General features: G+C 46.5%; 1 protein-coding gene across 2 annotated transcripts in view; it reads right to left on the bottom strand.

The window, feature by feature from the left end:
- LOC139802584 (gamma-aminobutyric acid receptor subunit beta-4) overlaps positions 1 to 13,933 on the bottom strand; it is a 65,515-nt gene that overhangs the window by 46,898 nt on the left and 4,684 nt on the right. For both annotated transcript variants that reach the window (XM_071757895.1, XM_071757894.1), the window contains exon 2: positions 13,768 to 13,856. In XM_071757895.1, coding sequence (XP_071613996.1) covers positions 13,768 to 13,856 — 89 coding nt within the window. The remainder of the gene's footprint in view (positions 1 to 13,767; positions 13,857 to 13,933) is intronic.

Consider the following 13,933-nt stretch of genomic DNA (forward strand, 5'->3'; position numbering starts at 1 on the left):
TAAATGAAAACTTAGAGAAAGCTCTCACCAAGATGGTGATACAAAGGACAGCACACAGGTGTGATGGAACATCTGAAAAAAGGTACAACCATAGCATAGCTCTTGAGCAGACCTTCAGAATTTCCACCAAACACTGAACAAATAGAGATCTTCAGAAAGAAACAGCCTTTCCTCCAAGCAACCAATGAGGCCAACACTTCAGCAGAGAGCCAAGAGAGACAGCACTTGCAGAGCAGGCAGAACTGACCACTCAAGTCCTGCTATCCTGGGATGCTGTTTGCAAACACCCAGGGTAACCTTGATAATGGCAGCCAGTGTTGTTAAATGACACAGTCCCTATGGAGCTGAATAAAGAGGGTTTTCTCAGGCAAGCTGTGTCTGCTTGTGAACCAGTGCTAAGAGATCCTTTTGGAGGAAAAATGCTTTTCCCTTGCAGATGTAGAACTCATTCTGTGGGTGTTCTAAGGAAAGCAGTGAGCTAAAGAGCACAATCTGTGAGGAACAGTGGATTACCTAATCTATCTCACAGGTATTTTTAATGGATTAGTAGGCATTAGAGTGGGATATTGCAAATATCCCATAGTAATTTGGAAGAGAGAGAGAACAATCAACGGGCTTAAAAAATAGTGTAAAGGTTGTCCCAGAAGGATTACAGAGAAAGCTAAATCAAGGCTGATTTTAAAAGATGTTGGTAGACAGCTACCTGAGCTGAATAAAATCAAGATCTCAAATATAAACACTTTAAAATGGAACAAGAGAGCAGACACCAACCCTTACAGTGTCTGTATTACTGATGGACTCAGTTCAGCAAATATCTCTACACAAACAGGTCTTTCAGCAATAAGAAAAATCACTGACTAGACAGATTTAAAGTTGCTTTATCTTCAGTGATAAAGACAATGTTCTAAAGTCTTCCATATGCTTGCACAAGCATCAAGTTTACAGCAAACTGTGGGGAAAATAAGTTCCCACTTTTGTCAGTCTGCATATTTGCTTTCATTTAAAGATGCACACAATTGCACCACCTTTCCAGACCTGATCACTATCACCAGTGTGTCCCAAGCATAGAACTCTTCAAGAATAAATTTACCAGGAACAATTCCCAACTATTATCCATACCTCAAAGTAAGCAACACCCAGACAGTTTACCTGTCACATTGATCAGTTTCTTTGTCATAGCAGAAGAAGCTACAGAAGACAGATCCAGCTCTGACTATCAGGAGATGAAGACCCTGGTGCACTATACTGCTAGAGCAAGAATTGGTTACCTGTCTGCCCCTTCCTGAGTCCTCCAGGCCACTCACACAGACCAGCTCCCTGGTTTTTCAGTTTGCAGGGAACACTTTGTGTTTTCTTTTACATCCCTCCAAGCAGAGCAGGAGCACTTCTATGAAACATAGAACTCTGTGGTTTCACTGAGCCAACCCTGGCAAAAGCAGAGGCAGTGAGCATCCCAGATCCCTTTAGCTCCTGCTCTCCACCAAGAGTAGTAGCAGGAAGGCAACAGGGCAAGCAAGCATACATTGTAATTGAAAACAGATCAGCACAAGCCAGCCATTTTTTTTTCCTTAGCAGCAATGTGAAGAATCAGACCCACACTGATCAGCCACCCCCACATTTCTCCACCTGAGAGGATTTTCCTCCTACCTTTGTCAAGATCCTGGCAGGCAAGTGCACCTCTGCTCTGGGCACTGCCAGTGAAGCAATCAGGTACAACTTTGCAAGATAGCTGGAGGAAACACAGAATCATTCTTCTACCCACACTCAAACAGCTCTCAAGAGGACAGGTGGTACTATATCTGGGACATCCCATTCCACCTCATCCTATCCCAGCACTTGATGAGGAATGACCTGGCTGCCTCCCTCCATAGGACCCTCCCACCCATCTCAGGTGAGGCTGCCACTGTCGCACACAGCTGAGATCATTTAGCAGTTTTTCCTGCATGCCAGTTGGAAATCCTTGCTTGTTTTGTCTGTCACCTTCTTTGTGGAGATGTAGCCTTTTCCCAGGGCCCACCTGATCCTTTCTAACAGAGCCTGTCATCAGGGCTTTTGTTAATAATTACTTCAGATGCCTCCCACCATCTCCATGTGCCTGGTGCTTTCCTTGCTGTAGAAAGGGAACACGGCCCCTTGGCTCAGCTTGGCTCAGAGGCAGAGCTTTGGGGTTGCAGAGTGCCCAAGACTTATGCTTAGTGGCAGCCAGGACAATTTACAGTTCAAATATTTTAAAAAAAGGAGTGAGTCAGGCCTGAAAATATTATGACATTCACATTAAAATCATGAGCCTGAATTAGAAATCATGAGAAGCAAAGCACACACAGAACTTGATAGAACAAGATAGAACTTGTTCGCTGAAATAATCGCTTTCACTCAGGATGCATGGATGAGCAAATCTTGCAGAGCTTTAACATATATAGTCATCTTCAGCAATTCATCGACATAATAACCATACATTAATAACTTGAGGATGCATTAGGTTGTTTTTTTTTTATTATTTTCTGTATCTTCAAACACTAGCAAGGAGCTAGTGTGCAATAAGGAAGAAAAACACGTAGAGGAACTTGTGATTAATGTTCTATTTTTGCTATGAAAGGAGGATACGAAGAAAAATTCAACTCATAGCCTACTCTCTCCCTCACTTTCAAAAATTCCCTACCAAGCTGAGACCCTTGCCCAGAGGTGAAGAGACTGGGCTTTACCACAGACCTTTTGCCCAACTGGAGGAGGTTTCCTTCTTCTGGTAACACTGTCCCACCAGGAAGCTCCCACCACCAACCCAGCTGGCCTCCTATCTTGATGTGACAGCCTCTGACCTGCCACCTGTAATGGTGAGCCCTCTTCTTTATGCATTTCCTATTGAACTGCATGGTGCAGCCACTGAACCTGGATTTTTTCATTTCACAAGTTTATGCCAGCCTGGAGGAGTCATCTGCTGTGGTCTCACTAACACAGAGCTCCTTAAACAAAGGAGGTGGATTTTCTCACTGTGGCCAATGTGTTTGAGAAGAGCAAGAAATACCAGGGAACGGCCTCATAGCTGAAAATATGCGTTTGTAAAGTTATCCTGACCATAAAACACATGCTTGTTCTGCAGCACAGCTGTCATTGTGACCTGTGGAAGAGGAAAGGGCAGCTTGGTGTTCTCACTTTTCAGCTGACTCATGAGCCTTGATCCCAAATGCAAGCATGGGATGAGAAACTGCCATAGGAACCAAGTAAGGCACACTACTTCTGGGTCACTGATCTTGTTAGGGATTGGTCTCTGTAGTTCCTCTACAGTAATCTACTATGACTTTTGTTGTTCTCTGTTGTCCCTTCCTGCTGACAGCCTTTGGTGAGATTCATTACATGAGCACAAGAATAGTGAAGACTTGAACTAGTGAGATAGCCAGAACACTCTTCCCACCCTTTCTAATATATGGCACGGTCACACATAGTGAATATGTTATCTGGAGTGTATAATTTTTTACAATCCTCAGTCAATGATCAAATTTTCAAAATGTCAGGTGTTCTGAAAAGGATAGTGGGAAATGCCCTACTGCTCCAACCACTACAAGGGGAGCTCTTTGTGAACAAAATTTATTCCCATTGCATGTGAGCACCTTTCCTGTGGCTCTACTCCTTCCATTTCTCTGGAGCAAGAAGTCAGCCCACCTGCCTCTTCCCTTTGGGGATTTCATACACTACTGAAGTTGAAGGAAAGTTAGGGGTTTGGTGACCAAGTAGTGGACCAGAGCACTCAGGTGCTCAAGTCTGCTGTCACAAATACAGAGCAATAGCAAGAAGCAGAACATCCTAGTGCTATTCCTTGTACTGCCAGGGTATTTCTGTGTCACCCTCAACAAGCTGCCCCCTCTTGCTGTTCCCTAGATGTAAAATGGACCCACTGACATCCCATCATCCCACAGAGAGTGGGGAAGATTTGTTAGTCAGTGTTTACAGCACAGTATTCTTGCTGCTGTCTGTCACACAGATCTTGTAAGACTACCTGAGAACAAATCATATCAAAATATAAAATCAGACCCACATTCAGGTCAGCCCTGATTGGAGAATCCTTTTTGGCTGCTGCTGATGTCCAGAGCGCAGCTTGATTTCCCCAGCCCAGGCTGAGCTGGCAGAGCTGGCAGGTAGAAATATCTTATTTTGACTGGCAAATTGAGCAAATTTGACATGGAAACCACTGAGGGAGAATAAATTTGGGACAACAAGATATGATTTTTACAGAGGTTATTTTCCAACTATAACTGTACTCGGAACTAAGAGGTCCTGAGGTCTGGGGAGGAAAACTCAAGTCATGGTAGGTTTGGCTGAAGATCACCCCTGTCACAAGCACAGACAAGCCCTGTCACAAATGCACTATTCCTGCAGGGCTGCAAAGACCAGGGGAAGGGGAGAGGGGAAAGATCACAGAAGAAAATGAGCTTTTAGCTTTGACACAGAACCAAGGACAAATGCCAGAACCAGAATAATAGCCTATAGGAACTGCATGATCAGTTTACCCTAAACCAGCCTGAAATTCATACCCTGCTCAAAGCAAACAGCATCACTCCTACAGCCTGGGAAGGCCTGAATGAAAAGAGCTCTGTTTCTTTCCATTTCATGGGAACAGGATCCAAAACTGGATCTCCAGAATACCAGGGGCTTTTGACTGGTTTATTCATGGTACAGGGATGCACCTTACAACATTCCTATCATGTGAAGCCCTTCAGTGGGCTTTAAGTGATCTTTAGGCACATCATTTGCCTTGTCCCTGTTCCTAGTCATGTTATTAAAAGTACATGGTGTTTCACATGAAATATCAAGATATAAATAAACAACAAACCCCAGCAAGGGTCATCCACAAGAATGGATCTTGCAAAAATTTATATCAAATGCTGTCACCACTGCTGAAGAAACGTCTTATATCAGTGCAGCATGACACTTTAATAACCTTCAACTTTTTATTCTTTGAAGCAGACATAGTGGAGAAAAGTGACATGCACACACAAGCCGTTCTTCATGTAGTGGCAAAACTACAGCATACTCCTTGGTTGTTATATTTTGTGCTATGTGGGTTAAAAACATTTTTCTGCTTTACTGGGGTATTGGGAGTCTTAGGAAATGAACAATGCAGATATGTAAATCTGCTCTGATGAACAGCTCTAGGGCTGTGGGAATATAGTTTGAGTAATCAAAAGGACTTGTACTAATGGGTTTTACACTCTTAACATTTTCCTTTCAGTGGCAGTTCCTCAAAGGCAAATTCACTGGCAGGAATGATCTTGAAAACAGTGAGTATTATGTAGATGTTAGTCAAGAAGGAAGATGGGTCCAGGTGAGGTGGCAAACACCCTCCAAACTGTCTATAAAAAATAATCTGCTTTTAACCAGTTAATTAAATAACAAAGGTTGGAATTATTCTGCTAATCAATAACTTGAATGCATAGCATTCAGCAATAAAAAATTCTACACCTAAGATAAGAAGGAAGATTCACTGAATAAATGCTTTGTTAAAATGATAACCTTCTTTTAGAGAGGTATCTCAGAGCCCCTCACTAACCACAACCTCCAGCTGTGTTGGAAAGAAGCTGTTCCAGGGGCTGAGCAGAGCTGCAGGGAAAGACTGCACCAGCTGATGGTGAAAAGGAAGGAGGAGGGCAATGGGATGCAATTATCCAACATGGGCTTTGGCATCAACGTGAGAATGAGCATCTCCTTCAGTTCCTGTGGAAGTGTGCTGGCTTAATGGATGACAGCAAGATTTCATGTTCTTCACCTGGCACCAAATCCAGAAAATAATGCTTGGTACTATGAAGCACAGCTCTGGGGGAGGCACGCAGATTGCTCAGAAACCCAAATCCAATCGGACTCTGCTCTGAGACTTGTGGGAACTAATCCTCATTGCTGTCTTTGTAAAGCCACCCAATACTCCACCACTTGTGGAGCTTCCTAGCTCCTTCCTAGAGGACAATAAGTACCTTGTGAGGACTCAGATGAATGCAAAAATAGATTCTACATGTAGCAAGAAGTTTGCAAGCTCTGTCACACCAGAGGAAGTGACTGATGTAAAATTCTGAAACAGTATTGCACTCAAAAAAAGAGCAGGAGAAAACAAAATGGTTGAAAGTTATATGGAAGGATTCCCACTGCTAAATGGGTGCTACTAAGCCAGTTCTTAATTAAAAAGTCCACACGATCCTTGTTCGTTCCTTTTCTTTTTTTGATAAAGAATGGATTTGGTCTGAGGATGGTGCAGGATGTATATACCAGAGAAAAGTGCTGAGAGTGGGGTCCCTGCTTGATCTGCTGAAGAAGCTGATAGCCATTCAGTTTGTGAGAGAGAGGCCTCCAGGAAAGGCAAGAAGATGTTCGTGTAGCTGGGTACTCCTCTCCAGGACTGGATGTGTCTCAGGGGCTCTTACATACTACTTACTACTTAAGACACCTAAACCTCACATTTTTTTGTGAACTCTTCATGTCTCTCTCTTGAGGTACTGGGTCTGAGCACTTACTGCTGCAGCTGGAATCTGTAGCTGGAATCAGTAGGAGCTGGGCTTCTAACATGCAGCATGCTAAGTATTCTGGAAAATCAGATGGTTTGGCTGGGCACCTCACAGCAGGGTATACCTTTGACTCCTTGGAGGGGAGGTGTCAACATACTCATGCTGTACTGGTATGCTTGACTACAGCTATAAAAAGCAACTAATTCTGAGATATGAGCAGGTCTGAATACAGAGCAGACAAGAAAGTGTAAATCCAAGATGCTCTTTGCCTGCTGGGTCCCAGGTTTTGCAGCAGACATGCATCTCATTCCAGTCTGACTCAACCTGTCCTAATCACCTGCAGTGATCACCTCAGCTGGTCCCTACTGGCATGCTCCCAGCCTGTCCCACTCTGAAGGGAAAAGGAAGATCAGCTGCATGTGTAAATGGCTTCTCCTGTGTCCTCTTTAGAGGTATTCAGGAGGAAGGAATTGTTGAACCTTGTCTCCTGATGCACCCCCACAAGGGGACCAAATATATATCCGGGGGAAACCCCGTTTCTGGCTTTTCTGAACTCCTGAGTGTCTGACTTTACAGCCTCAAAGGCCTTTTCACAACATGTATTTCCTATAAAAAGAGCAAAGTGAAAAAAATAGAAAAGCCATCATGTGGCAATGTGTTAACATCTACGTATGTCCCAAGAAGGACTGGATCTTTTTATATCCTGCCACTTCAGTTAATGAAGTAAGACACAACAGCAGGAGGTTGTCATCTTCCTTCTGGATTAGGCCTAGAGAGAAAGTGACCCATGGTCTGGAGCCAGAAGTCACATAAATGGGGAGGGAATTGAGGTCTGCACAGCTGCAGCCTGTTTTACTGACCTTTTCTTAAACATCCTTTTCTTAAAACTCTTTTCTCAGGAAGAAAAGTGGGACTACTGGTAGCCCTGGTGGCATATCCACCTCTTCTTAGGCACCAGGTGAAACTGGGGTTTGCAAACCTCTCCATACAGCTCCTGCCTCTCCTTCCTCAATTTGCTCCTTTCCCAATCTGATCCATATTCACTCCTTTGCTTTCAAATCCAGAGCTGTTCTTCTGGCCTGCCAAGGTACAGGGAAGGAAGGATTATGCTTCCAGATGTAGAAAGCCTCTGTGAAGTGCAGCATTTCAGGTTAACCTTCTGCCTAGCTTTGGGCAATTTCTCCTGCAGACAGTGAAGAAGATGGCCCTGGCAGGAGGACTGCCTTCCTCAATCCACTGCCTCAGAGTGTGCAAAAAGAGTTGGCTAAAGGCATCTCAGAAGCATGGCGAAAATACAGTCTTGCTGCTCTAAGATGTAAACATTTTTCTACAGAAGTGAAGGGGAACAGAACTGGAGAGGTGAGGAGTAAGCCCTAGAAAGGCAGGTTTGCAGCTTCTGCCACCCCAGCGCAGGCAGCCCAGGACAAAAGCCTCTTCCCTGCCAGGCTGCCCCCACCTTGTCCCCCCACCCTGGCCCTCCAAGCACTCCAGGAACCTGCACTAAAACCAGGAAGGGTGGAGCAAACAGCACTCGTGCCAGCCAGGTTTCTGGCATCCCAGGACACTTACATGCATTTGGGCCAGCGTTGCTGGAGCTGCTGTTGGTTTCAGCCCTCCAACATTTTAGGAAGAAGAAAAAAAAAAAAAAAACAACTCAGCATGTACATGCCTTGGCTTTTTCTCAGAAATTTCTGAGTCATTTTGCCTAGAATTTCCTCTCTGAAAAGCCAAAGCAAGCTAACTGCATGGAACCAACCACTATGTCTCAACCTTATACACAGTGAAAAACAGGGACATTTTCAGGAAGCCTTAAAAATGTGCTAGCATTGACTACTTAAGAAACCAAATTCCCATTCCTTCCAGTACAGGGTCACTAAGACAACCCATTTCCCAGCCACACAGGGCTGGTGTGCTGTGGCTTGGGGTCTCCTCTGCCTCCTACTCCATTTGTGAGAGCAAACACAGACACTCAGCCTGCCAACCCTGCTTGTTTCAGGGCCCTGATGGTTCTTCACTTTGTGCATCATCAATCACTTATTTTTACAATTCTGGGTTTCAAGTGATGCTATTTTGCAGAGAAAGGCTGAGGATTTCATCACCATGTCCACTGAATTTGGAGTGGCTTTTAAAGAAGAAATGCTGAGGAACAAGCAGGTAGCAGGGGTAGGCTTGGTCCCCAAGAGAGTGCAGCTGTGATGGAGCAGAGAAGTACTGAGAGGGGCAAGGGGCAGAGGTGAGAAAGGAGGGAGGACAAGATATTGCAGCTAAAGAGGAGGTTGGTTGTCAAAGGAGAGAGGTGAGACTTGGCAAGGTTGACAGGAGCTGGGAAGCCAGATCCATGGCATGGTGTAAACAAGGAGCAGGCTCATTTCAATTCAAGACACTAAAAGTGCTTGTTTTCCTTGGGGAATTTTGATTTAAAAATGGGGCACAGGAGGCTGCTGGACCCACAGGAGTACACCCAGCTGTGTAATATTGAAGGCTTTTCAGACATTCTCTTTTTACTGGGCATTTTCAGACATTGTGCACACCACCCAGGATAAACATTAGGGACCACACACCAGAGGAGGAACAGGGGCAAGGAGCAGATGATGCCCTCACCATTCTTCAGTATAGTATGATCTGTAAATGATGCTGGGAAACCATACAGGATACCCTTTCTATCCACACCCAGGAAGCAGAGCCATCAGCTTGAAATTCTTGCGAAGTTTTGGGCTGGAAATGTTGCACCAACAGAGCAGCTGAGTCACTGAGCTCAAATGGAATCCTCCTACCATACCTTCATTGCCTTCTCTACCCTGGGGCAATACACTCTCTGTTTGCTTTCCTTTTTTTTTTTTTTTTTTCTTTTTTTTTCCTCTTATGGAACTAATGCTTCTGAAAATGAGTGCCTAAGAGCACTTAAAAGAACCAGGCTGCTGCTCTGAAAACTCCCTCTGTCCTCTACTCATGGCTTTGCAGTGCTTTCCAGACCTGATCCTGCTCGTCCAGTCCTAAATAGGGAGCATCCTCCTTGCCTTTCTGTTGTCTGGCTTGCAGCACACCTGCCAGACATTGCCCCCACATACTCTCCACCCCCTGGGCCAAGGTGAGATGACAGCCCCCCTGCCATCTCCCTGTGATGTATGATGCCACGATCACCCAGAGCTGAGAGCAGTCCCCAGCACATCCTGCCAAAACACCTTGCTTGGATCTTGCAGTACAATCTAACACTTCAGCAGACCAAGAGCCCTGGATGGATCTTCCTCCTACCCTACAAAATCCCTTCTTTGAAGTTGTTCCATATCCCCATGACAATCCTGGACAGACCCCTTAGACCTGCTTTGCCATGGTCTTTTTGCACATCTCCCCAGCACAGCTTGCGACTCTAGGGCTTGCAGGACAGTGGCTGAGAAGTAAGAGAGGATTTGTCCAGGGCTCCCCAGGCTGAAAAAGTTTATCACCTGTACCCCAAGTACTGATGTACCTGCTGGCTCCACAGCATACCCTTCAATGCCACCCCCTCTACTCCATCTCAGCTGCTGCCTGATCCCCTTGGGCTGCCCCCACTTTGCTCAGACAGCTTTCTGGAGGAGGTGTTCCCAGTTTTTTCCACCTCCCCCACATGGCTCCAGCTCTCTCCCTTTTTCCTGTGTGTTGATCCATTCAGCCCAGCTCCCCAGATGAGACTTCACACTCAGAGCCACCACCCCACCCCTGAGAGCCGACCTGCTCATCGGCCTAATGGGTTTCCAAGGGGGCTGGGGAGAGGGGAGGAGAGTGAGTGGCTGATGCTTCTCAGCTACTCAGCTCAGCCCAGAGCTAACGAGGCATCTCAAAATTAAAAAGTGAACTGCAATCCCCAGCAGACTTGTCCTCCTTTTGGCATTAGTTGGAGTTCTCTTTCTCTCTCAAAAAGGAGGACTGGAGAGCTGTGAGTTGCATTTGGAGCCATTGAAACACCACATCCCAGGGATGGTGGGAGTGTTGGGATGAGGAAGGGCAGCCTGGGGCTGCTGCATCATTGAAACACTGTCTGTCTTATAATGGCTGAGAACTGAAGATCTCCCTCACCACAGCAAGCAGAAATGGTCCATGGGGACAGGCTCTCCCCGTGCCTCTACACCCAGGTGGTATCCTGTCCACAGGGCTGAGTAGGTAGAGGACAGTTCAGGGGAGATTGCCACCAGCCCCTAATGTGGGAGAAGGCTAGAAAGAATAAAATAATGCTCTCATAGGAGGAATAGATGGGGAAGGTGAGCAGGGAAAGAGCAAAAAAGGGAGGAAGGTGTATAATGTTTGCGGGTATCACTTCTAACACGGGAATCTATCTGGGAAGGACCTTTCTCTGCCTGAACCTCCAGAGTGCCCAGCACCAGCTGCTCTGAACTTCCTGTCCTCAGTGCCCTCATTCTTCAGCTGCAGAGGGCTCTGGTTTGCAGAAGTGTTGTATGGAGTACCTCAGCCTGGCTCACAGGATACTAAGCTGTAGCTGCTTTGCTCCGGTCCTGTCCACTCCTCCAGGAAGCTACCTGTCCAGTCAGACCCCTTGGTAACTACTAGGCCGGCCCCAAGACAGTCCCATGATGTTTCTCCAGGGACAAGTGGCTCTAAGCAGGACCTACCACCCCTCCAAGATGCTGTTTCAGTCATTCATAGCTCACCCTAACTGGTCTTCCTGTAGCAAGAGCACAAAAGGATGAAGAGAGACTGCCCCAGAAGAGAAGGCTCACACCCATCTTTCTCAGCTGGCAGGCAGCATGGTAGCAGGATGGTCCAAGTGCAGCATGAGGAGAGCTGAAGGTCAGTGTCCTGGAGAACAGACCAGCCCCACAGTGCTGTAACTACAGTTCAATCCAGTCCCACATTTCCTTGAGAAAATTCATGTTTGCATACACACACCTTCCAGGGTTTTGCCCTGAATGGCTTTTCCAGATGCACACAATTTACTGGGGGGAACTTTGCCCTCTCCACAACAGAGAGGTGGATGAACTAGAAGCCACAAATGGTTAGATATATCCAGGCATAATCCCACTGGATATTTCCTAGGAACTTATTTGGCCCAAAATCTCAGAGAACTGGTGAGCCCTGGGGACAGCAGTGGTGCAAAGAAACTTCCACTCCTTTCCTTCAGGCTTACAAAGATAATTATTTCCAGCTTTCAGACTCACTTCTCAGCCCACTTCCCACATCTCTAAATGCTGCAGGAGAAATTTGTCCAGGTAAGTTTATCCTCAGGGCGAGGGGGCCAGATATGCTGAGTTAGGGCATCCCTGCACACCAAGCTCCAAAGGCACCATCAGTGGTGTTGCCAGCCAGGACTTCACACTCACAAGCAGGGGGAAGGGCAAGAAAGCATGAAAGGCAACAGTGAAATGAGTGAGGGAAAGGGGGTTCCTGTTATCTCTCTATTTCTCTGCTTGACTAAGAAAAAAAGCAGTTTGTGCGTTAGGAATTCAGAGTAAAATGAAATGAAATGGTTTCCCCAAACCATCCATTTTACAGTCAGGAAGGATGCAGCGCCTGCCAACACTGCCTGTGCACCACACAGACCTGCAAGGTCAGCAGCATGGCCTGTGCTGAGCCCCATGCTACCTTGCCTGGGTGAAGGAAGGGGTGGTCTGTGTCCTGGGGGAGTGGATCCATGCTCTGAGGACCTGGTGTCAAAGCTCACAGAATGTGAAATGGACCTAGGCTTTGGACCTCCAGCCCCACTGCTCTCTGCTGCACCCCTCTGCTCTGTGCCTCCATAACCTTCCTGTTTTACTGGATCATAATCATTTCTATGGCTTGCAGTATGATTTTCTTGCAGTTTTTTTGTCATATCTGTGCTTCTCCCCTCATAAAATAAAACACCAACTCCTGTGTTTGGGGCCAGTCAGCTAATGGGCACATTTCATGTTTCCCAGACTTTAAATCCAACCCTGTGTTCAAAGTAGAGAAGGGAGAAGGGGAAACCTGTTTCCATGCAAAGTGCTTCAAGACTCCCCAAAGCATTTCCCACTGCACTAAAGTGATCCCCCAGGTGCCCCCCGTGCACTATGGAGGGGTGAGCACCTCTCCCACCACACAGCACAGGGCCCAGCAGTACTTGGTATTGCTGTCTCAACCCCCTGCTCCATCCTGGGGCAGAGCACTGTGCTGAGGATGGTGGGGCCTGTGAGCATGGGAAGGGAAGGCAGGGAAAAGGGTGGTGAGTGGATGGGACCAGATTTGGATGAGGTGTAGAGAAACCAGAGGTTTAAAAGAGAGATGAGTTCAGTCATGTGGTCATGGGAAACTGGAAGAAATCAAGGTGATTTCAAAACATGATAAAATCAGTGGGGATATTCTGCCATGCCCAGCTTCAAGGCACTTTGGATCAGGCCCTTTGGGAGAAAACTACTCCCTTGTATTACTGTGGACATGACCCTGGCACTTCTCCAATGCATCTGTCTCTGCAGAAGGACATCTCACTGTGGTTACAGTCCTTCTGCAGGCTAAAGACCTCTCAATCCCATACATCTCATGAAGGGAAATAGCCTTGCCCATTAAAGACTGAAAACAGCCAAGCTTAGCAGGCTGAAGCCAGAAGTCCACTAAATCCTGCTTCCCATGTGGTTAGCTGTGGTCCTCCACTGCCTTCCTCTCTCCAACAAATGGACCTCAATTGTACCCTGGAGTAAAATGGTACCCAAAGATTATTTCATGTTTCATCTTCGCCAAGCTGACAAAGAGAGGGCTCTTCCTGTCCTCCTTTTTGCTCACAGGATGCAATAAATGAATTGAAGATTCCCATATCTCTTACTGAATAAGCAGTGAGGCCGCCAGCTCCCCAGGGAATACTTTATCCCATATTGCTACTGAGAGGGCAACCTGGCAGATGAACTGACACCCCTGCAAGTGGACACTCCACCTGTCTGCAGGGAAAAGAGCTGAAAAATCCTGTCATTAAAAACAGGAATGGAGCAGGATGACCTGTTCTCTGTGATGAAGGAAAGTTTGGAATAGAGGAAAAAAAGTGTGTCTCTGTCCCAGAAAAAAAGTCCCCAGCAATATCAGACTATGGATAACCCCCCAGCTGTCTGCAAAAAATGATTATGGCTGGAGACGACACTGGTGAGAGGAAGAGGGAAAAAGAGGAGGCAGGAAAAAAGCATGAGGGAGAGGCCATGAGTAGATGAGGGCTAGCAGTCAGGTGGAGGGTTCCAGGAAGGGGAAGTCAGGTGGGAGGGTTCCACAAGGTGTTGTGAGCAGCTGAGCCAGCAGCACAGCCACACAATGGCCCCCGTGCTCTGATCCCCATGATCTGCCATCACCATACCTCCAAAGTCAGGCCTGAGGCGGACATCGTAGCCCTTCAGCAGTTTGTCCACAATCTCTTTCACCACAGAAATATTCCCTGTGGATGGGCTGAAAGACAAAAGAAGAGAGTCCTGGTCATTCCATGTGCCACTGGCCCCACAGGAGGAGGTCCCAGATGGGCAGTG

This window comes from Heliangelus exortis, chromosome 14, assembly GCF_036169615.1.
Source record: "Heliangelus exortis chromosome 14, bHelExo1.hap1, whole genome shotgun sequence".
Lineage (NCBI taxonomy): Eukaryota > Metazoa > Chordata > Aves > Apodiformes > Trochilidae > Heliangelus > Heliangelus exortis.